This window comes from Capricornis sumatraensis, chromosome 1, assembly GCF_032405125.1.
Source record: "Capricornis sumatraensis isolate serow.1 chromosome 1, serow.2, whole genome shotgun sequence".
In the NCBI taxonomy this organism is placed as follows: Eukaryota; Metazoa; Chordata; class Mammalia; order Artiodactyla; family Bovidae; genus Capricornis; species Capricornis sumatraensis.
Genome location: NC_091069.1, coordinates 44,261,465 through 44,283,404, shown reverse-complemented (window position 1 = coordinate 44,283,404; position 21,940 = coordinate 44,261,465). Strand labels below are relative to the sequence as shown.

The 21,940-nt window shown below is 36.7% G+C and overlaps 2 protein-coding genes across 4 annotated transcripts in view; one reads left to right on the top strand and one right to left on the bottom strand.

The window, feature by feature from the left end:
- The window catches only part of UGP2 (UDP-glucose pyrophosphorylase 2), a 57,525-nt gene extending 56,002 nt beyond the window's left edge, over positions 1-1,523 (top strand). The window contains exon 10 of one of the 2 annotated variants that reach the window (XM_068980667.1): positions 505-1,523. In XM_068980667.1, the coding sequence (XP_068836768.1) occupies positions 505-612 (108 nt within the window). In that variant the 3' untranslated portion in view covers positions 613-1,523. The remainder of the gene's footprint in view (positions 1-504) is intronic. The other variant, XM_068980658.1, reaches the window with a different exon arrangement.
- The window catches only part of VPS54 (VPS54 subunit of GARP complex), a 72,603-nt gene continuing 51,882 nt past the window's right edge, over positions 1,220-21,940 (bottom strand). For both annotated transcript variants that reach the window (XM_068980635.1, XM_068980642.1), the window contains exons 16-22: positions 20,688-20,793; positions 19,722-19,809; positions 19,037-19,158; positions 18,845-18,925; positions 11,457-11,564; positions 9,323-9,417; positions 1,220-2,984 (exon numbers count right to left, since the gene is read on the bottom strand). In XM_068980635.1, coding sequence (XP_068836736.1) covers positions 2,879-2,984; positions 9,323-9,417; positions 11,457-11,564; positions 18,845-18,925; positions 19,037-19,158; positions 19,722-19,809; positions 20,688-20,793 — 706 coding nt within the window. In that variant the 3' untranslated portion in view covers positions 1,220-2,878. The remainder of the gene's footprint in view (positions 2,985-9,322; positions 9,418-11,456; positions 11,565-18,844; positions 18,926-19,036; positions 19,159-19,721; positions 19,810-20,687; positions 20,794-21,940) is intronic.

Sequence of the window (21,940 nt, the reverse complement as noted above, 5' to 3'; positions counted from 1 at the left end):
TTCATACCTAGATTTCATGTGTTCTTATTAAAGTGACTTAAAGATCTTGAAAAAACAAAAAGATATATGTATTTATATATAATTATTGCTGATACTGCCTTATCTAAACAGTGTTACTTAAATATGAATCATTAAACTGTTCTTTAAAAACCAAACAAACCTGTATGTAGATAAAAACCAAGCACCGTGTAGTTTCTGAAGGTAGATAATGCTGGTGGCCTTGCAAGTAGTTCTTCGGAAGAGCCAGTCATGCTGTGGCACTGGTCCACTTCCCACTCCTAGATTCCTTGCCTCCTTATCAGAGATGGTGCCAGAACTACTGCTAGCGCTGTGACAGGACACATCACAGTTTTCTTTAACAGGTCATTTGTTTTCCATATTTCATATTGCTTATAAATATGCTTACTCCACTGTAAGTGAAGTTCTACATAAACCTGATAACTGTATGAAAATCAACTGCATTTCAGCTTGCCGTTGCAATTACTCGTTTTTTCTGTCACTTAGGGAACGGTTATCATCATCGCAAATCACGGTGACCGAATTGACATCCCACCTGGAGCAGTATTAGAGAACAAGATTGTATCTGGGAACCTGCGTATCTTGGACCACTGAAATGAAAAATACTGTACACACTTTATACTCATTATGGGCTAAACAGTTTCTCACAATGAAAAGTTCCTCTAAGATTATAAAATAGGCAGGTACTGTTCTATGTTACTGTACCCTGCAGTGTTAATTTTTAATGTAGAGTTTTCTGCAGTATGCTTTTAGTGTAAGAAAAGCACAGATGGAAGCAATACTTTTCTTTTTGGAAGAAGATCCTGAAAGTTAATTCATCTGAAAGTGCAATATTGTTTAATCTTAAAACTGAGGCAGCTCTGCTGGAAAATCTTTTAACAGAGGCCTCAGTGATGGTCATTTTGAACTGCTTGTGATTTCAAAAATAAAGCTGTAAAGCAATACATGTGTACACTCATACTTTTCAATGCTAACTTTATGAAATGCTGAAGAAAAAATTTGGTTTACTCTTGCCAAACAGTTGAAAGATTTACTCTATCAATTGAAAGATTTGCTCCTGGAATATAAAAGTACTCACTGGCCAGTTACCTAACAAATCCAGTTTTTACATTTCTGAGAATTAACCATGTCATTATTTCCATAGGAATTAAACTTGAAGGTATATCTTTCATCTAGTTCTGAAACTGGGATGCCTGCCATGCTTTCCACAGACTCTCCATTTACTGAAACAAAGTGGTATTTCTTTTCCCAGCTGAAGGGGGTGGGGTGGGCAGAGGTAGTGCATTTCTTTCACATCCTTGTTCTCTAGTATAGCAGGGTGAGGGTGTAACTTTATAAAAAGTTCCCTTTCCTTGAAGCTTCATTGCTTGAAGCTGCTTTGCTGTCACTGAAAATGTTCTTGAATAACCTTCCAAATCCAGGTCTGCTGATAGTTTGAATTTTGGCTTTTCTCTAAGAATCGATTACATTTTTCAGTTCTTCCATGCTTGTTTTTGAGTAAGCTGCTTATTTTCTTTAAAATTTACTGTATACTATTAAAAAAAGTTGTCTTTTAAAGTCTGGCAATTTTTTACAGCTTTATTTTAGACAGACAGTTTAAGAACCAATGACATACCTCTGTAATAAGGATAAAGGAAAGAAAGAAAACAGGCTTTCCTTTTAGAAAACCAAAGAGCACAAAATAAGACTATTTCATTGTACATAATCACCACAAGGTTAGGCACTCTGACAGGGTTAGGCAAGATTCCTGGTGTGAAGTGAGGCACAGGCACTTTCATTTAATTCTAATTTTGAAGGTAGGTATTATAAAAATCTTTAATTTAAATAATTTACTCATCACCTTATATTTCTGGCCCCAACACAGCAGCCTATATTTTAAAAGTTCTATCTATCCCTGGTCTTTGTTCATATACACACTGAAAGTAACTTACAAACAAGAACCCAAGGAGGCGGGGGGCATACTTCAATGTTATCTAAATGTTAAAATGAGAACTCAAAATTAGGCAGAATATATGAAAATGTATTCTTGCCCCTAAAAATAAAAAGGAAAGAAACACCCCAACCCTTCATAGATACTTTTATAAAAATACAGCTGTTAAACTGCAGGCTTTCATATACCACATCTGATAAGTATTTAAATTAATAGTTGCATAAATAAACACCAAAATCTTACTCTTTAATTATTACTTGTGATTAGCCTTTCAAGTATTTAGACTATTCTGGAAGGCTTTACGCAGTTGACATAGAGCGGTGATAAAAAGATAAAATTTGCAACACACAAAGCCTGAAACTTAACATTGGTCACTAAAACAAAAACTGAATTCCTAAATCCAAGCAATCAAAAGATGTTTATTTTTTATAGAAAGATCTGTAAAAAAATAATTTTTCAAACAGCTTTACTTTCATAGAGAAAACTTTCTACAGAGGTTGAGTAAGATTTTAATATTTTAAATTGTACCATAATTAAATAAAGTGGGACACCATATGAATTTCATTGCACTGGAAGAAATGCAAAGCATTTTTTAATATAAAGTATACAGAGCATTCTAGTCAACTACAGCTGTGTTACAGCTATGTGTTCTTTTGGATTTGGTCCAAAGAAACCTGAGTCTGTTTCCAGAGAGAATGAAAAATGTTATAGACACCTGATCAGTTACCCCTCACTGAAGGAAGCACACAAATGGCATTCTGTAGATCCCACTGAATCCCACTTTCCCTACACTGACACACTCCTTTTCCCCTTCCCCAATCCCGGTTCACGGTGGGCTCGAGATTCAGTTCTTGAGTCACAGGCGTCCATGTTTCCATCATAAATACACATCCCCTGGTCAGATGAACTACCCAGTTTTCCAGTATGTCATCACCTTTTCTGTTCCCAGATCTCGGCCATATTTAGGTCCAAATCTTGAAGGCCTTTTAAGGCTTGAAGATTTCCAGTGTAAAAAGCTACATCTGCTGTGACCAACCTGAACATTGGAGAGAAAATTTTTTTAATCTCATGCTTTCATTTCAAATAAAGTAGCTGTGCTCACAAAGTAAAAGACCTATCCTAGCTTCTAGACTGACTGTGATTTAAAATTTGGATGCTCTAGGGACCAAATGTCAATATATTTCTTAGTAGGATTCCTACTATCATATAGTTAGATCATATAATGCTGTCTCTTTCAACAGTTTTGTTGAAACAATTCTGTCTCTCCAAAAGACTGGAGTCAGTTTCACAAATAAATTTATCTTAAAACAGTATGAAACAGAAAAATAATGGTGTAAGGTTTTTTTTTTTTTTGATCAGTTGTCACTAGAGTATAAGTGTATGTCACTAGTGAACTCAAGAAAAAGAAAGACAAGGTTTCCTGAGTTCCATCTTAAAAAAAATGAAGGCTGGTACTCACATGTAAGTACTACTGGATACAAAACTTGATACTGATAATATAACAATACTTGACAAAAAGCCAAGAATTACACTTTTGAGTATTTAGCTGTCATATTAATGCTTATCCTTGAAAAAACACTCCTGGAAAGAAGGCTCAGATAAATATCATAGCTCCACACACAAGAAATAGGGACCAGTCTGATGAGACATATACGTTGACAGATGTGGCCCACAGAGAAAAAAACAGATCTTGATTTAGTATTTTATAAAGAGGAAACAGCTTTGATATTTTAAAGAGCATGTAAGGTCTGGACTGCTGGACTACAAGGGGGCAAGGATATTTTTATGTACTAGAGTCTATAGATACCTTTGTACTTGTGTACTTAATGTTTCAGCTTTTGTCACATGGCAGAATTTAGTTACAGCCATATTTTTGTTTGAAATTTCTGGTTCAGAGTGCTTTATAATTCATAAAAGAATAAATTATGTTTTCTGTGATAACAGGATCAGTCAATACACTGAAACGAACAGCAGAGGCTCAGAAAAGAACAAAGTCTTTTTAAGGCAAGTTTCCCACATTAAAAATTAAGCAAAATTAACATAAATCTCCATTTAAAAAGATCAAGTTATGTTTAACAAAACTACAGTCTATAGAAGAAAGTATATAGAAAGTATATGCTGTACATCAAAGTTGAGAATTTTTGTTTGGTAAAAGGACAAAAAAGAAAAGCAAATATGTGCAATATATGTAACCAATGAAGGATTAATTTGAAGGCATATGCAAAAATCTAAAATCAGAAAGAAAAAAAAACACCCAGAGAAAAAATGGGCAAAGTACAAAAAGTCACAGATGAAAACACATGAATGACAAATATGTGAAGACAGACATTAGGAAATGCAAATCAAAACAAAATACCATTGTATCCATTAGACTGGCAACAATTAAAAAATGTAACAGCAAATGCTGGCAAGATGTAGAATAAAAGGGAATGTAAACTTGGTACAGCCACTTTGGAGAGCATTCCGGCAAATCCTAGTGGAGTGAAAATGTACATCTGATTCACTTCTAGATATGAACCGTAAAGAAAACATCACATCATTAGACATGTATAAGGGAAGATCTTCACTGTGATTGTAATGGAAAAAAATAATAAACTAAAATCAATCACTAGGTGAAATGGATACATTAATATGGTTGATTCATGTGGAAGAATACAATAAGGCAATAAAAAATGGATGATTTTTATATATCAGCATAAATAAATAATAGAAAAAGCAAGCAGCATATGTACAAAATATCATGTAAATAATAAAGCAACTCCACATTTTTTCTGAGATAAAGAGGTAAATGAGAAGAACTTAAAGGATATAGACCAGATTTACTAGAAACACTGCCGAAGGGCTGGGAAAAAGAGAAAAGGACTCAAGATAAGGGTCAAGGAGTATTCAAGCTTTGTTTGGAATGCCAATTTTAAAAAATGCTGAACTTTGTTTTCAAGTGAAAATTAAAATTGTTAATACTGATCAATTCTAAGTAACACAAATACAAATATTCTCCATACGTCTCCGTATTTTTAAAATGTCTTAAAATAGAGAAAAAGAAAATCACATTAAAAAGAAAATGTGCGGGAAAGGGGAGAAGGAAGGGAACATTGCTTAATGGGGCTTTGGAGGTGGTGCTAGTGGTAAAAAACCCACCTGCCAATGCAGGTGACATAAAAGATGCACGTTCAATCTCTGGGTGGGAAAGATCCCCTGGAGGAGGGCACCAGGCTCCAGTCCATAAGGTCGCAGAGTCGGACACAAGCATGCACACTTAACAGGCCTGGGATTTCCTCTTGAGGTAGTAAAAACTTTCAGTTCAGTTCAGTTGCTCAGCCATGTCCAACTCTTTGCGACCCCATGGAGGGCAGCACACCAGGCCTCCCTGTCCATCACCAACTCTGGAGCTGACTCAAACTCATGTCCATTGAGTCAGTCATGCCATCCAACCATCTCATCCTCTGTCGTCCCCTTCTCTCGACTTCAATCTTTCCCAGCATCACGTTTTTTTCAAATGAGTCAGCTCTTTGCATCAGATGGCCAAAGTATTGGAGTTTCAGCTTTAGCATCAGTCCTTCCAATGAACATTCAGGACTGAATTCCTTTAGGATGGACTGGTTGGATCTCCTACCTGTCCAAGGGATACTCAAGAGCCTTCTCCAATGCCACGGTTCAAAAGCATTAATTCTTTGGCACTCAGCTTTCTTTATCGTCCAACTTTCACATCCATCCATGACTACTGGAAAAATCATAGACTTGACTAAACGGACCTTTGTTGGCAAAGTAATGTCTCAACTTTTTAATATGCTGTCTAGGTTGGTCACAACTTTTCTTCCAAGGAGTATGCGTCTTTTTATTTTATGGGTGTAGTGATTTTGTAGCCTAAAAAAACAAGGTCTGCCACTGTTTCCACTGTTTCTCCATCTACTTGCCATGAAGTAATGGGACCAGATGCCATGATCTTTGTTCCTGAAAGTTGAGCTTCCAGCCAACTTTTTCACTCTCCCCTTTCACTTGCATCAAGAGGCTCTTTAGTTCTTCGCTTTCTGCCATAAGGGTGGTGTCATCTGCATATCTGAGGTTACTGAGATTTCTCCCACCTATCTTGATTCCACGTTGTGCTTCATCCAGCCCAGCGTTTCTCATGATGAACTTTGCATATAAGTTAATAAGCAGGCTGACAATATACTGCCTTGACACACTCTTTTTCCTCTTTGGAACCAGTCTGTTGTTCTATGTCCAGTTATAACTGTTGCTTCCTGACCTGTATACAGATTTCTCAAGAGGCAGGTCAGGTGGTCTGGTTTTCCCATCTCTTTCAGAATTTTCCAAAGTTTGTTGTGATCAACAAGGTCAAAGGCTTTGGCATAGTCAATAAAGCAGAAATAGATGTTTTCTGGAACTCTCTTGCTTTTTCCATGATCCAGCAGATGTTGGCAATTTGATCTCTTGTTCCTTTGCCTTTTCCAAAACCAGCTTGAACAGCTGGAAGTTCACGGTTCATGAATCATTGAAGCCTGGGTTGGAGAATTTTGAGCATTACTTTGCTAGTCTGTGAGATGAGCGCAATTGTGCAGTAGTTTGAGCATTCTTTGGCATTGCCTTTCTTTGGGACTGGAATGAGAACTGACCTTTTCCAGTCCGGTGGCCACTGCTGAGTGTTCCAAATTGGCTGGCATATTGAATGCAACACTTTCACAGCATCATCTTTCAGGATTTGAAATAGCTCAACTGGAATTCCATCACCTCCACTACCTTTGTTCGTAGTGATGCTTCCTAAGGCCCACTTGACTTCACATTCCAGGATGTCTGGCTCTAGGTGAGCGATCACATCATTGTGATTATCCGGGTCGTGAAGATCCTTTTTGTACAGTTCTTCTGTGTATTCTTGCCATCTCTTCTTAATATCTTCTGCTTCTGTTAGGTCCATGCCATTTCTGTCCTTTATCGAGCCCATCTTTGCATGAAATGTTCCCTTGCTATCTCTAATTTTCTTGAAGAGATCCCTAGTCTTTCCCATTCTATTGTTTTCCTCTATTTCTTTGCACTGACAAGGCTTTCTTATCTCTCCTTGCTATTCTCTGCATTCAAATGGATATATATTTCCTTTTCTCCTTTGCTTTTGGCTTCTCTTCTTTTCACACCTATTTGTAAGCCCTCCTCAGACAGCTATTTTGCTTTTTTGCATTTCTTTTTCTTGGGGATGATCTTGATTCCTGTCTCCTGTACAATGTCATGAACCTCCATCGATAGTTCATCAGGCACTTTGTCCATCAGATCTAGTCCCTTAAATCTTTTTCTCACTTCCACTGTATAATCATTAGGGATTTGATTTAGGTCATACGTGAATGGTCTAGCGGTTTTCCCTACTTTCTTCAATTTGAGTCTGAATTTAGCAATGAGTTCATGATCTGAGCCACAGTCCTCTCCCAGTCTTGTTTTGGCTGACTGTATAGAGCTTCTCCATCTTTGGCTACAAAGAATATAATCAATCTGATTTCGGTATTGACCATCTGGTGATGTCCATGTGTAGAGTCTTCTCTTGTGTTGTTGGAAGAGGGTTTTTTCTATGACCAGTCCATTCTCTTGGCAGAACTCTATTAGCCTTTGCCCTGCTTCATTCTGTAAAATGTGTGGAACTAGACAAAGCTGGTGGTTGCACAGAGGTGGTGGTTGTGAAGGCACTAAGGGCCACTGAATTTTTAACTGTGAAATGTTTATGTTATGTCCTAATTTCAGCTTGAAAAAAGTAAAATTTTAGAGCCATTTCAGGAAAAAAAATTCCTGTCTTTGGCTAGAGTCTAGAGTTAAGTTTTCAGGAAATTCTATCCATCAAGGGATCAGTCAAAGACATATTTGACTTACTAAGTATTACTGTTTTTAAAAGTGTGAGACAATGAAGATCTTGAGGGTGCCAATCCCCAAACAGTTATATTAACAAAGACAACAACAGGTGATGAATTAATTTGGATGCGTTGGATCTACTGGTCTGAAAACAACCAACTAGCAAGATTCAGTTATGGGAATAAAAGTAGAAATATATGAGAGGAATGGGACTTTAAAACAGTATCAGGTTTCTTTGAATAGTGTCTGAGAGATATTTGGCATTCATTATACTGTCATTAAACTTTTCTGTGGTTTTGAAATTTTTGAAAATAAAATAATTCTTAAAAAAAAGAAGAACCAGGTAATAAACAAAAGAAAATCAGATTTTTACATAAAACTTAAATTCAGCCTGGCAGACAAATTCAGCAGTTTGAAGCTTACAAATAGTTTTCTGCAAAATCAATTTACTGTATTCTCCAACATCACAGGTTTTAACTGTGTGGGTCCATTTTTTAAAAATAGTAAATATTAGAGCATTATATGATCTGCAGTTGGTTGAATCTGTGAATGTGGAATTGTGGGTACAGAGAAACCCTGTATATGGAGGGCCAAGTCCTTAAGTTATTCTCAAATTTTTCAACTGCTAGAGGGCAGCACACCTAATGCCCTTCCCTACCGTTCAGGGGTCAAACATACTGTTTTTTTTTTTAAGGGCAAAGCCAACTTCTGATTCCAAAATACGGTTTTTACATTTGTCCCTGTAAGTTTGAAATTTAAGCCTGAAATGTCTTTAATGGGGAAAAAAAATATTCCATTCCTAAAAATCCATGAACAGGTAACAGAGTACAGAAATCATACTAAGGTGTAACTTATATGATCAGTGCCTTGCATTTTATATAATCTTTAAATTCATATCCTAAACTACATTGCTCTTAAGAAAAATTCTGTGACAGAACTTATAATTCCCAATATAAGAAATATTAAGGCTCAGAGATATTAAGTGACTTGCTCAGTTATAGAGCTAGTAAGTGGCCAAACTTAACCCAAGTTTTCTGATTCTAAATCTTATGTTTTATATGTCATATTATTTCACCAATAATACATAAAATTTGTTCAATGGCTTACAAGAAAATATATGCACATTATTTTTTGTAACCCTGTGGAGGAATTAAAGAGATTTTATCACTCTCATTTTATACATAAGGCAGAGTTTAAGTGACTTTCTCATGGTCATACAGGTACAAAGTAGGACTTTAAGTCCTGTCTGGACAGCTGAAGACTACTGGGTGACCAACCTAAGGAGGTGCTACTAACGCACACTGCCTCAAAGTAGACCTGTAATGTCAGTTAACTAACTGACCATTTATAAAACACTTTAACATAAACAGACAGATAGATATAGAGATACAGCACCTCCACAGAGGAAAAAAAAAAAGGCAAAAGATTGCTGATTTTACAACTGTGGGGCCCTGGCAAGATTACAGTGGTAAAGGACAGTGTAATGAATAAAAACTAATCAAACAACTCAATATGGTAGTATGCGGTAAAAATATGTTGCAAACATACCCATTTTGAGGTCCTCCATCATTTATCACATTTAAGTGAGATAACTGCTTTTTCAAGTGGAGTTTGTAACTTGCATTAATTCTTAAAAATAACATCTGGAAAAGAAACAAAACTAAGTTTCTTAAAGCTCTACTGACACAGAAGATAAAAGTAATTAATATTATTTGGAGAAAATCTTTTTGCTTTGGCATATACTTTTAAAATGCTCCTCTGAAAGTATAGAATTGCTATTTCAGTATAGTTTTTCTCCTTAGTTGGGTAAAAGCTCTTTTTGCCTTTCACAGCAGTACTCCTTTTAGTGATATGATTTACTACTGCCTTTCTGCCCCTTAAAAGTCTTCTGGAATATGTAAATGGGATGAACCATACAGGTAAAAAGAATAGAGAAAAGATGGGAGAATTCTGCATTAACTAGGAACCTGATAGAGAAAAAAGTCACAATGGTAAAAGGAAGGCTATTGTTACCCTTCTAAATTACTTGGAAGTATTTTATCACTCCATATGCAGATTTTTAATGCAATGGCCCAGTAATTCTTTGGGAAATGCCTGACTTGAAATTATATAAAATTAATCTATGGGAACAATTTTGTGAAATATATTTTCCATGACAAAAATATATAAAGTCATCTATGAAGAAGTTTTATGGAATCACTGGTACTCAAATGACAATAACGACATAAAATCTATACTTTGTGCCCAGGTTTGAAAAGAGTTCACTTTAAATGAAGATGCAGATAAAAATACACGAAATACCTGTGTATTCAGCTCACTGACCTGGCTAAGTCCTGCTCCAGAATTAGAACTCAGAGGGCAAATTCAGAAGGTCAGAATGTCAGAGGTGGGGGATCTTGCATATGGAATGAAAATGATGGTTTGGCTAGGAAGACTGAGAAAGGAAAAAAGAGACCCTAGTGGGTGCTCCATATCTCAAAGCTCCTCCTAAGTCCTCAGTGAGCCCCAGAGATGGTGGATGATATTTATTCATAAAGTTAGTATGATTAATAAAAACCTAGGAAAACATGAGAAGATGGTAATAGCTAGTATAAGATGGAAGTTTAAGGTGGTGTGGAAAAGGAGACCAGCAGAAGAAAAAGCAGGGAAGAGACACTACAAAACCTACACTTTGCTCCCAAATACCAATGCTATGCAGTCAACCAATTAGAGACAAACTGAAATAAGAAATTTGTCTGAAGAGCAAAAATTCCAGTGAAAGCTAAGATCATTAGTCATATAACAACTAGGCTTGTACTAATTATAACACTGTGTTTGTTAAGTCGCTTCAGTCGTGTCCGACTCTTTGCAAGCCCGTGGACTGTAGCCCGCCAGGCTCCTCTGTCCATGGGACTCTCCAGGCAAGAACACTGGAGTGGGTTGCCATGCCCTCCTCCAGGAGATCTTCCAGACCCTAAATACAGCTAAGCTTGATTGATCACCTGGTATAAAGGGAACAAACTAAGGTGGATAAAGAAGACTGAAAAAAAGAAGTACTGGAACCTTTAAAGTACTACTAGGAAATGGAATTGAGGGAAGTCAGGGGTAGGAATGTCATGGAAAAGTGAAGAGAACACTGATGATAGTGTAGGGAAAACAGTAGAGGCAGAGGGTGGATACTTCATAGGCAAGAGATGCTAAAGTCTACCCATTTTGCCATTTTTCCTGATTTGTGCCTACTACACATCGTTTATGCTGACCTAACAAACATTAAAGAATACTGATTTGAGTTATTAAGTCAAACAGTAATTCCTTCCCTATCCAATTTGGATTATAATCAATGTGTAACTTATTCTACTATTCACTGGTTAAATGCTAACCCTGATTTTCAAACCAATAATGTAATAAATAATGTTGGTAGAATCTGGGACTTCTGATGACCCAATGGACAAATAAAAATGTGCTTTTTAGAATGGCTGACCACAGAGCAAAGCTACCACTGCACTAGCCTGTCAGGGCAAGGAGGGCTTTGAAATCAGAAATTTCTATCCATGTTCCACAAGTCAATATAACAACTGGAAAAAAATAATAATGATCATATTGGAACATGAACTAAGCTTACATGTGCCAACAGTACATAAAAACACTTCAATTCTGCTTGTATATTATGATATATATAATAGTTTTAGGAATTACTACTCACTTGCGTTTGTTCTTCAGGAAGGAGATCAAATATAGCTTCATGCATTTTTGCCATTTGCTTACAAATATTCCTGAAACAGGCAGAAGGAACGGGAGCTTTCACTTCATACTGGCAGGGAAAAATAATGAGAATTATATTCATGTCCTCTGTAATATGTACTATCCCCACTGTTCCCTAAAACATATTATTTTCTGCCCTTACACATCTAACTCTGATATAGTTGAAGCTTACACTTCAACTATATTCTGTGCTACTCATGCAAATCTCAAAATTTTTTCATCAAAAATTCTAATCTACTTTGAGACAGCCAGCATAATTTAGTGGCTAAGAACACAGACTGCTCCCCTTCATAAGAGGGCCGTGTGATGCATTGCTCAGTCACGGTCTGACTCTTTGCGACCCCATGGACTGTAGCCCACCAGGCTCCTTTGTCCATGGAATATTCCAGGCCAGAGCACTGGACTAGGCTACCATTCCTTACTCCAGAGGATCCTGACTCAGAGATGGAACTGCATCTCTTGCATCTCCTGCACTGGTAGGCAGATTCTTTACCATGGTGCAACCTGGGAAGCCCTAGAGATGGACTGCTGCTGCTGCTGCTGCTAAGTCGCTTCAGTAGTGTCCGACTCTGTGTGACCCCATAGACAGCAGCCCACCAGGCTCCCCCGTCCCTGGGATTCTCCTGGCAAGAACACTGGAGTGGGTTACCATTTCCTTCTCCAATGCATGAAAGTGAAAAGTGAAAGTGAAGTTACGCAGTCGTGTCCGACTTTTCGCAACCCCATGGACTGCAGCCTACCAGGCTCCTCCATCCATGGGGATTTCCAGGCAAGAGTACTGGAATGGGGTGCCATCGCCTTCTCCAAAAGATGGACTGCTTAGGTTCAAATTCCAACTCTTAAAATTCTTATCTATGTGAGATTGGGTGAGTTACTTCTCTGTATTAGGTGAGCTTATTTCTCTATATCTCAAAGGGCTTGTTCTGAGGATTTTAAAAGATGGTTCACAAGAACTCAAAACTGTGTGTGATATAAAGGAAGTACTCAAAAATGTTAGCTATTATTCTGACTCAATATAGAATAATGAATCATTAAAGTAGGCCCTTCAAATTAACAGTTTGTTTTTTAAACATGATTTTTAGAATGTGTTCAAAGTGGTCATATCTGAAATCAATATAACTGGTAGAACTAAAATGTTCTTTTTCTTTTGTAGATGGGCCAATATTGTAATCATATTTACCCTAATTTTCAAGTATCTATACTAAAAATTTTTAATTAGGTAAATTCATTTATTATTCTTACATCTGGAACAGTACACTGGTATGATTTAGATAATCCTAAAGATTATCCTAGGATTATCCAGGCAAGAACACTGGAGCAGGTGGCCATTTCCTTCTCCAATGCATGAAAGTGAAAAGTGAAAGTGAAGTCACTCAGTCGTGTCCGACTCTAGCGACCCCATGGACTGCAGCCCACCAGGCTCCTCCATCCATGGGATTTTCCAGGCAAAAGCACTGGAGTGGGGTGCCATTGCCTTCTCTGCTCCTAAGTGCAAAGGAACTTTAATATTAATCCTCTCTTATCTTCCTCACATTTCTCTTATCAATGTTGTTCAATCCCATGACTTCTAATATATCTCTAGTTATGAACCACTTTATTACATGCTCCCCTTTATTACATTCATTACATGCTCCAATCCACATTTGAGCTTACCATGAGCTTTCCCAAACCTGCTCTCTTACCTGTTTCAATTACTATTACCAGTATTACCATCCTCCTGGTTACACAGACTTGAAATCTCCAACTTAAGTTTTTAACCCCTTCTTTTCTTTGTTTCCGTGTATTGAATCAGTGACTAAGTCTCACCAATTATACTTTTAAATTATTTTACACATTAGTTAGTACTCTAGGTCAGAATTTCTAAACCTCTACACTACTGACATTCTGAGTTAGATAATTTTTTGTTGCGGGGGCTGTCCTGTGTATTGTAGGATATTCAGTAGCATCCTTAGTCTCTACTCACTAATTACTAGTACCATTCCACACGAAACTGTGACAACCAAAAAACTGCCACAGATAAGGTACGGATGACAAACTAACACATGAAAAGATACTCAACGTATTAGTCATTATAAAAATTAAAACCACAATGAGATATCACTCAATGCAGACCCACTAGAAGACTAATGTTAAAAAACAGACAACAGAAAGAGCTGGTGAAGATAAAAGAGTATCCAGAAGTCTTATACATCATGAAATTGTATAGTCACTTTGGAAAATAATTTGGCAGTTTAATAAAGTTGCCATAAAGTTTTACATTTCTATGCCAACATCAATATATTCAAAGCATTTACACAAAAGAAAACACATGCCCATACAAAGATGTGTCCATGAATGTATATTATTCATAACAGCCAGAAACTGGAGAAAATCCAAACATCTATTTATCAAATGGATAAACAAATAGTAGTACTTCAATCAATACCACTTTATAATAAAAATGAACAAGATATTAGCACATGTGATAACATCCATGAATTTCAAAAGCATTATGCTAAATGAAAGGAACCTGGGACAAGATGTTAATTCTGTATAATTCCATTTTTAAGACATACTGGAAAAGACAAAACTAAATAGAAGAAAATCACATCAGTGGTTGTCATGGTTTTGGGGTATTGGGAAAGGATTAACTTCAAAAATGCCCTAGAGGGTGTTTAGTAGTCCTTCTACTACCTCATTCAGGTTAACATTCATCAAACTATATACTGAGGATGACTTTTACTCAACATAAATTATACCTCCATCAACCTGACTTAAACTGCTTAGCTTTCCACTGGTAGTCAACGCCCTCTTCTACCTTTCCAACATATCTCCCACTCTACTCTTGGGCTTACCCACCCTAATACATTAGCTATATAGAATTACTTACTTTTGTTATTATTAAAAACAACAGCAAAAGCATTAGCAACCAATGTTTACTGGAACTGTCTCTAGTCAGATACAAAGATATGATAAAAGAAAAGTGCTCCACATATATTCTCTCATAAATCCTCATTACATCTTTATGAGATTTTTATTATCATCCCCATTTAGAGATAGAAACTGAGGCTTAAATAAATTAAGAATTTGCTGAAGGTTCTTCAATGGCTCCTGTGTGACAAACATGGAATTTGAACTTAGGTCTGCTGCTGCTGCTAAGTCGCTTCAGTCGTGTCCGACTCTGTGTGACCCCATAGATGGCAGCCTACCAGGCTCCCCCATCCCTGGGATTCTCCAGGCAAGAACACTGGAGTGGGTTGCCATTTCCTTCTCCAATGCACGAAAGTGAAAAGTGAAAGTGAAGTCGCTTAGCCGTGTCCGACTCTCAGCGATCCCGTGGACTGCAGCCTACCAGGCTCCTCTGTCCAAGGGATTTTCCAGGCAAGAGTACTGGAGTGGGGTGCCATTGCCTTCTCTGAACTTAGGTCTACCTAACTCCAAAACCTGACACTAAACTTCCTTATTATGATTCCAATCAATATGTCTACTCACGCTGTTACCTCAGTGTATCTCTTTGCCTCAACTTAATCGGCTCTACTTGTTGTTGTTTAGTCGCTAACTCATGTCCGACTCTTTTCTGTCCATGGGATTTCCTGGGCAAGAATACTGCAATGGGTTGCCATGTCCTTCTCCAGGGGATCTTCCCAACCCAGGGACTGAATCTGTGTCTCCTGCATCAGCAAGTGGATTCTTTACCATCAAGCCACCAGGGAAGCCCATTCTAATTGTGAAAAGCAAAATTTATATGCATGCCTCATCTATTAAGCTTTCCCAGACCTACTTCCCCAGCTAACAACCATGTCTTTCAAAACATTAAAAGCTTCAACAGCACTGAATCATTTCCTTACTTTATTATGAAACTTTATATAATCTACCTCCTGTAATAGTTACTGATATAATTATCATACTAGATATTTTACTATTTGGGGACAAGATAAAAGGTTTCTTCACTTTTGTGTATCTCTGTTAACCTAACACAATTTAACTCAACATGAATTAATGGTGGCTGGGACATTAGTCTAGCCAGTAGTATCATTAGATGTTAATGCTTTATTCTGCTCAAGGAAACGTACCCTTACTTATTAGCTTCTTAGAATCAACCTATATTTTATTACTATGCTATTCCTCTTTCCCCAAATTAAAATTCCAGGTAAGAAAACGAAAAGCTAAAAATTGAGAGACTAACCCAAATCACACACTCTGCTATTTTGGTATGAATTAAAAACTGGACCAAACTCCTGGGCAACCCATGGAAGCAAGTAGAGCAGGGAGTGGTATACAGACTTGATAATACAGGGCTTCCTTTGTGGCTCAACTGATAGTGAATCTGCCTGCAATGTGGGAGAGCTGGGCTTGATCCCTGGGTTGGGAAGATCCCCTGGAGAAGAGAAAGGCTACTTACTCCTGTATTCTGGCCTAGAGAATTTCATGGGTTGTATAGTCCATGGGGTCACAAAGAGTTGGACATGACTGAGAGACTTGAAGAGGGCATGGCAACCCACTCCAGTATTTTTGCCTGAAGAATCCCTGGGGACAGAGGAGCCTGGCAGACTTGAGTCATGGGGTCGCAAACAGTTGGACATGACTGAGCGCTATACAGGGAAAATGTAACATGTAGGGGTAACATGAAAAGTCATCAGTGGGGATGGTAGTAAAGAAAACACAAAGTTGCAAATGTCTAGCCACATTCTTAACATTAAAAAAAGACATAAAAAATGGGGAGGGAGGTGTTTGAAGTTTATAAAAGACTTAAGAGGCATAATAACCAAATGTAATATGTAGATCATGTAAAAGCCTTTGTTGAAACAAATTATTGTAAAATAACTTCTTAGGACAACTGATAAGTTTCAAATAGGAATAAGTATTAGATGATAATAAGGAATTATTGTAAATTTTGCTGGTTTGATATAGTCATGTGATTATATAAAAAAGTATCCCTCCCCAAGTTTTTAGAAATATATTCTTAAGTACTTAAGGATGAAATGTTACAGGGCCTCAAACTAACCACAGAATATTTCAACAAAAAAAGAAAAATGTTAATGATAGTTAAATACACGTGATAAATACATGGGAAGTCCATTACATTATTTTCTTTATTTTTCTTTACCAAAAAGAATGCAATAAAATGTTATAGGAAAAAGTCTAGCCATAGTCCCAATTCTTGTTCAAAAACTCTGGATGACCTGACAGAATAAAGAAAAGGTTTTAAGAGTACCAGCATTTTTTGGATTTGCTTCATTCTATTCCCCAGCTCATTATTAGTCTCACTATTTAACATTTACCTTACTCTACATTTGGCTCAGACGGTAAAGCGTCTGTCTACATTGCGGGAGACCTGGGTTTGATCCCTGGATCGGAAAGATCCCCTGGAGAAGGAAATGGCAATCCACTCCAGTACTATTGCCTGGAAAATCCCATGGACAGAGGAGCCTGGTAGGCTACAGTCTATGGGGTCGCAAAGAGTTGGACATGACTGAGTGACTTCACTTTCACATTATCACCCTGGTGGCTCAGATGGTAAAGAATCTTCCTGCAATGCAGGAGATCTGGGTTCTATCCCTGGGTCAGGAAGATCCCCCTGAAGTAGGAAATGGCAACCTACTCCAGTATTCTTGCCTGTAGAATTCCATGGACAGAAGAGCCTGGCAGGCTGCAGTTCATGGGGTCATAAAGAGTTGGATTCAACTGAATGACTAACACTTTCACTTTCACTTTATATTGTTAGGTGTTAAGTCCTCTGCTGTATTAGATGGTAAACTTCTTAAGGTAGTTACATGTATTATTCATTGACTTTTGGCACACAGAAGAATGTCATATATCAAAGAGGAAACTGGTGGAATGGAACTGTTTTTGAATTTAGCTTCCATTTCACAACCATGAAGAAAATAGAGAATTTCTAAATAATAATTTTTCTTCACACAAAACTAGTAATTTAGAGGGCATAATATAGGTATGTCTGCACACAACTGTAAATTCCTTAAGTTTCTTTATTCTTTTAAAACAAATTTTTATTTTTAATTGGAGGATAATTTCTCCACAATGTTGTGCTGATTTCTGCCATATAACAACATGAATCAGCCATCTACATACATATATCCCCTTCCTCCTGAGCTTGCCCTGAAACCCCTATCCCACCCTTCTCAGGTTGTCACAGAGCACCAAACTGAGCTCCCTGTGCTCTACAGCAACTTCCCACCAACTATCTATTTCACAAATGGTAATGTATCTATTTCAACACTACTCTCAATTCATCCTACCCTCTCCTTTCCCCACTGCGTCAGATCCGTTCTCTACATCTGTGTCTCTATTATTGCCCTGCAAATAGGTTCATCAGTACCATTTTTTCTAGATGAGTTTTAAATCTTTTTAGTTTTAATTTCTAATATGATACTCACTAATAGCTATATCTGCATAAACAAAAGCTATTTGGGGGTCCTTAATTATTTTTAAGAATGTAAAGGGGGTCCTATGACCAAAATGTTTGAGAACTAAACATTAAACACCACAATCTTATTTTCCAATCACTGCTTTCTCACTGTCAACTTCAAAGATTTGTGTGTTAATGGGCACCACTGTATCTTGTCTTTTTATAATTTTTATGTGTCTGCTGCTCTTGCCATCTCAGAATTTGAAGGATCCAAGTGGAAGGAAAAACATATCAAAGTGCCTTGCTTTATGAGATTACTCTAAAAATGCTCTGGGGCAAAAGTATAAACTAAACAAAGCTTCAAACTCCCAAGTTATGAGATTTCTGCTTTCTCTCTAAAACATGTACTGAGTAATTTAGGGAAAGTAAAGAGTGAGAGATAGAGCAAAAGTGACTAGGCCTGATTAAGTGACATTTTTCTGAAGATACTTTCCCCGTGTGATTAAGAATTCTTTAGAAAACAGTGCTACTTTTAATGACCTATTTAGAATGGGAAGCAAATAAGAAACAAATACTGAAACTGAGTATCTATGATAGAAATAACCCAGCACTTCAGGCTCTGCTTTTTAGCCTAAAAAATAAAGTAACACACTTTATCACAAATAATTTAATTTTTTCCCTATTTTGATTTTTATTTTCTCAATTCTATCTCTGGAAGCTTTCAAACTAAAATGTTTTTAAGAAGATACATAATTTTCAATGCAGCTAATATAAAATTACTTCTATAAAGCGTCTCTCTCATCTTTGAAATCATCTTCCCTCATCCCTATCCTCAAATCCCTTAGGAAATGAAGATCAACTATTTGGGTGATCTGAACATTTAAGTTTTTCCCTAAATTCTGAAGAATTTTGACTTGTTAGAACTAACTGTGAAAAGTCACAACACTTTTAAGCAAAGCTTAATAATTTCCATAAATCATTACCTTAGATAACAGCTTGTCAAATAAGCTATCCATTATCGCTACAAGCTTAGCTGATATTTCAGCTATGTGGTCATGGTAGTCCTATAATGAGAAATAACATTGTACATTAAAGACCTGGGACACATCTAAAATACTTAACAATTAAGGAGTTAAAATTTATGAAATTCCAGTAGAAAATACATGAAAAGGTACCTTAGTGATATGATCAAAATGCCTAAGCATACTGTATTGCTTAGGTTGCAGTCGAGCTTCAAAATGAGCCCGGATCACAGGAATGTAGTGCACAATTAACTGCAAACAGCGTGAAGAAAGAGCTGAAGATCCAGGAGATGGACATATCATGGAGGAAAAAAAGGTATTAGCTGACTTTAATTACCTATCAAATTATGTAAAAAATCAATTTTCTACAGACCCAAGTTTATTACATAAACGGAGAACACAGTGACAGAAAGCAACATATTTCATTTTGTTGAAGAAAATCATTTGATACTGAATGATGTAATGAATTATGCTAATTTTCCCAATGGACTCAAGCTGTGGGTAGAATGGCATGAGGAAGCTAACGGGACAACTGATTCTCATGACATTGATACCTTTCACCCCATACACACTTATGTACTTAATACATATTATATTTTAACATTTTTTTAACAGTAGTGTAACTTCTAATAACTTACATTTATTAAACTAAAAATTCCTTGTAACATTTCTCCAGAAGTTATTTTTCAATTATGGCAATACAAAAAAAAAGTAAAGTAGAACTGCTACTTTTAGAGCCTTTGGTTAGAGGCACAAAAAAACCACATATAATAAAAACCTAAGCATAGTGACATCACTGAAATGCCTCAGCATGTAAATTAAATGCAAGAATCCATACCCAAATTTTTTGTAGTTATTGTTTTTAGTCCAACAACTTGCAGTGCACCAGCTCCAAGAACTAACTGGCAACTTCTTGAATTGAAGTACTAACAAAGGAAGGAAGAGAAAAAAACCAACAATTTATTAAAAACTACACTTTATATGCTGGCAATGTGTTAATTCTAATAATACATTCCTCTTTCCTCTTATTCAAGGACGAAATGAATTTTTCTAGTAGGAGCAATTAGGATTTGTTTATGTAATGACAGAAAAAAAAAAGGGGATGTTTCCCAATAATTGTATTTACAGTCTGGTAGGAAAAAGTTGAGAAATTCTAAAAATCAGTTGTTCAAAAATTAATCTTGAATTTGCAATCATAAAACTTGTTGTTTTAGTCTTTGTAATTGGATAGTCCTATTTTCAAAAGGGTAACAAAATCTTTCTGGACTAAAATATGACAACTTTGGGATAGAATTAATTGATATATTAGGTATTTGAAAAAATAAAGCCTTTTTTCTATCTAGCAGTTTAAAATATCTATTAATATGAAATGGCTGAATAAAACTATCACCACAGTTTCACTTCACATCAATGGTTCTGAAAGAATGATTTAAAGAAAAATCTCTAACCTTAGTGAGATGAATTTTGTAAAGTTCAGTGAATTCCTTCCATGCACATTTGAAACCAGTCCAGGTTTTTTGACCTAAGTGGCCTCAGTCATGTTCAGCACCTAACGAACAAATCAACTCCTGTCTCCAATGTCATTAACAACTCTATAGGTGTAATGAGGAATCACTAAACGTTGAGTGAGAAGGAAGCAGGTGGCCTTCAGATAACATGTTGTGAATCAACCACAGCCAAATGTCACAAAATTAATGTCTTAAAGATACCATGACCTTGAAATGTCTAAGAGTTGGAAGATTACTCACACCCTAATCTATTACTTCTTCCAACTATTTTTCCATAAAAGTGAAATCATACATACCTTCAATAAGTCTGATAGACGAGTGAGCATGTCAGTAGTCACAGATGGGATATTATCCACACACTGGCAATATTCAAGGATAATTCTTATCAACAGCAATACAGTTCTACCAAAAAAAAGAGAGAGGGAGATGAACCAGTAGGCACTCAAAACAAGAAAAATCAAACTGATTTCACATACAAAAATCAATACTGATTTTGGCAACTGTTCAATGATGGGTTTTACCTATAAGTAGAGCAAGTAGGGACTAGAGTAAGGTAACAGAAAACCTCTAGGGTGTAAAATTAAGAAGGCACTCAGTTTCAAGGTTGTGCAACTGTAGGGCATGCACTTTCATGACACTGAGAAAGGGTACTTCGTTAAATTTTGTGCTATGAGCACATCACTCTCTGTGTGACACTTGCAGTAAGTCTTTTCAGTAAGGCAGGTATCCCATTCCTTGGCCAATTTAAAAATCCTTGGCCAATACTGAAAAAAGTTTAAGCAGTGTTTCTGATTATGTAGCAGGTTATTATAAATGTTGAATTAAGGAAGGGCCTAGTCCAGATTTTCTAAGTGAGATAAAAGGAATTGTGGCTTCTGAGAACAATGTATCTCCTAAGAAGCTTATTGGTAAGTCACAAAAGGTTTTCCAAAGATGAGAAAGTTATAAGCTCATTAGCAAGATATGTCACAAGCTGAAAAGAGACACCACTGGGAGGTTAAATAAGGTTGACATTAAGGGGGAAACAGCCATTCATTACAGGACATCTAAATTCAATGAGATTCTGAGAAATGAGTGATCCATGTAAAATAATGTTTTATAAAAGTCTGAAGGAGAGAGAGCAGTGCTTCAAGGAGGAGACTATCTAGCTTTTATAACAGCTTAATTGTTAGACTATACATTACTCTCCATGCATAATCCTACAGTCTGCTTTATTGGGCAGCAGTCCATTGCTATCTTTTGTAATCTTCTTGCTGAATATATAATACTTCCCCTTTAGCCAGAGAGTTCATCTTTTTGGCAGTAGTCTCTTAGCTTAAAGAGCAAGAAAGAGATAGCTAGAGGGGACCATTTCCATTAAGTAAGGGAAGAGTAACAAGACACAGTCCTTCCTCAGTATTCCCAGAGGACTGGTTCCAGGATACCCTGTGAATACCAAAACCCATGCATGCTCAAGTCCTTTATATAAAATGGCTTAGTAAAGTCTTCCCTCTATATCCATGGGTTCTACATGCTGGTTAGTGGGATGCAGAACCTGCGGATATTGAGG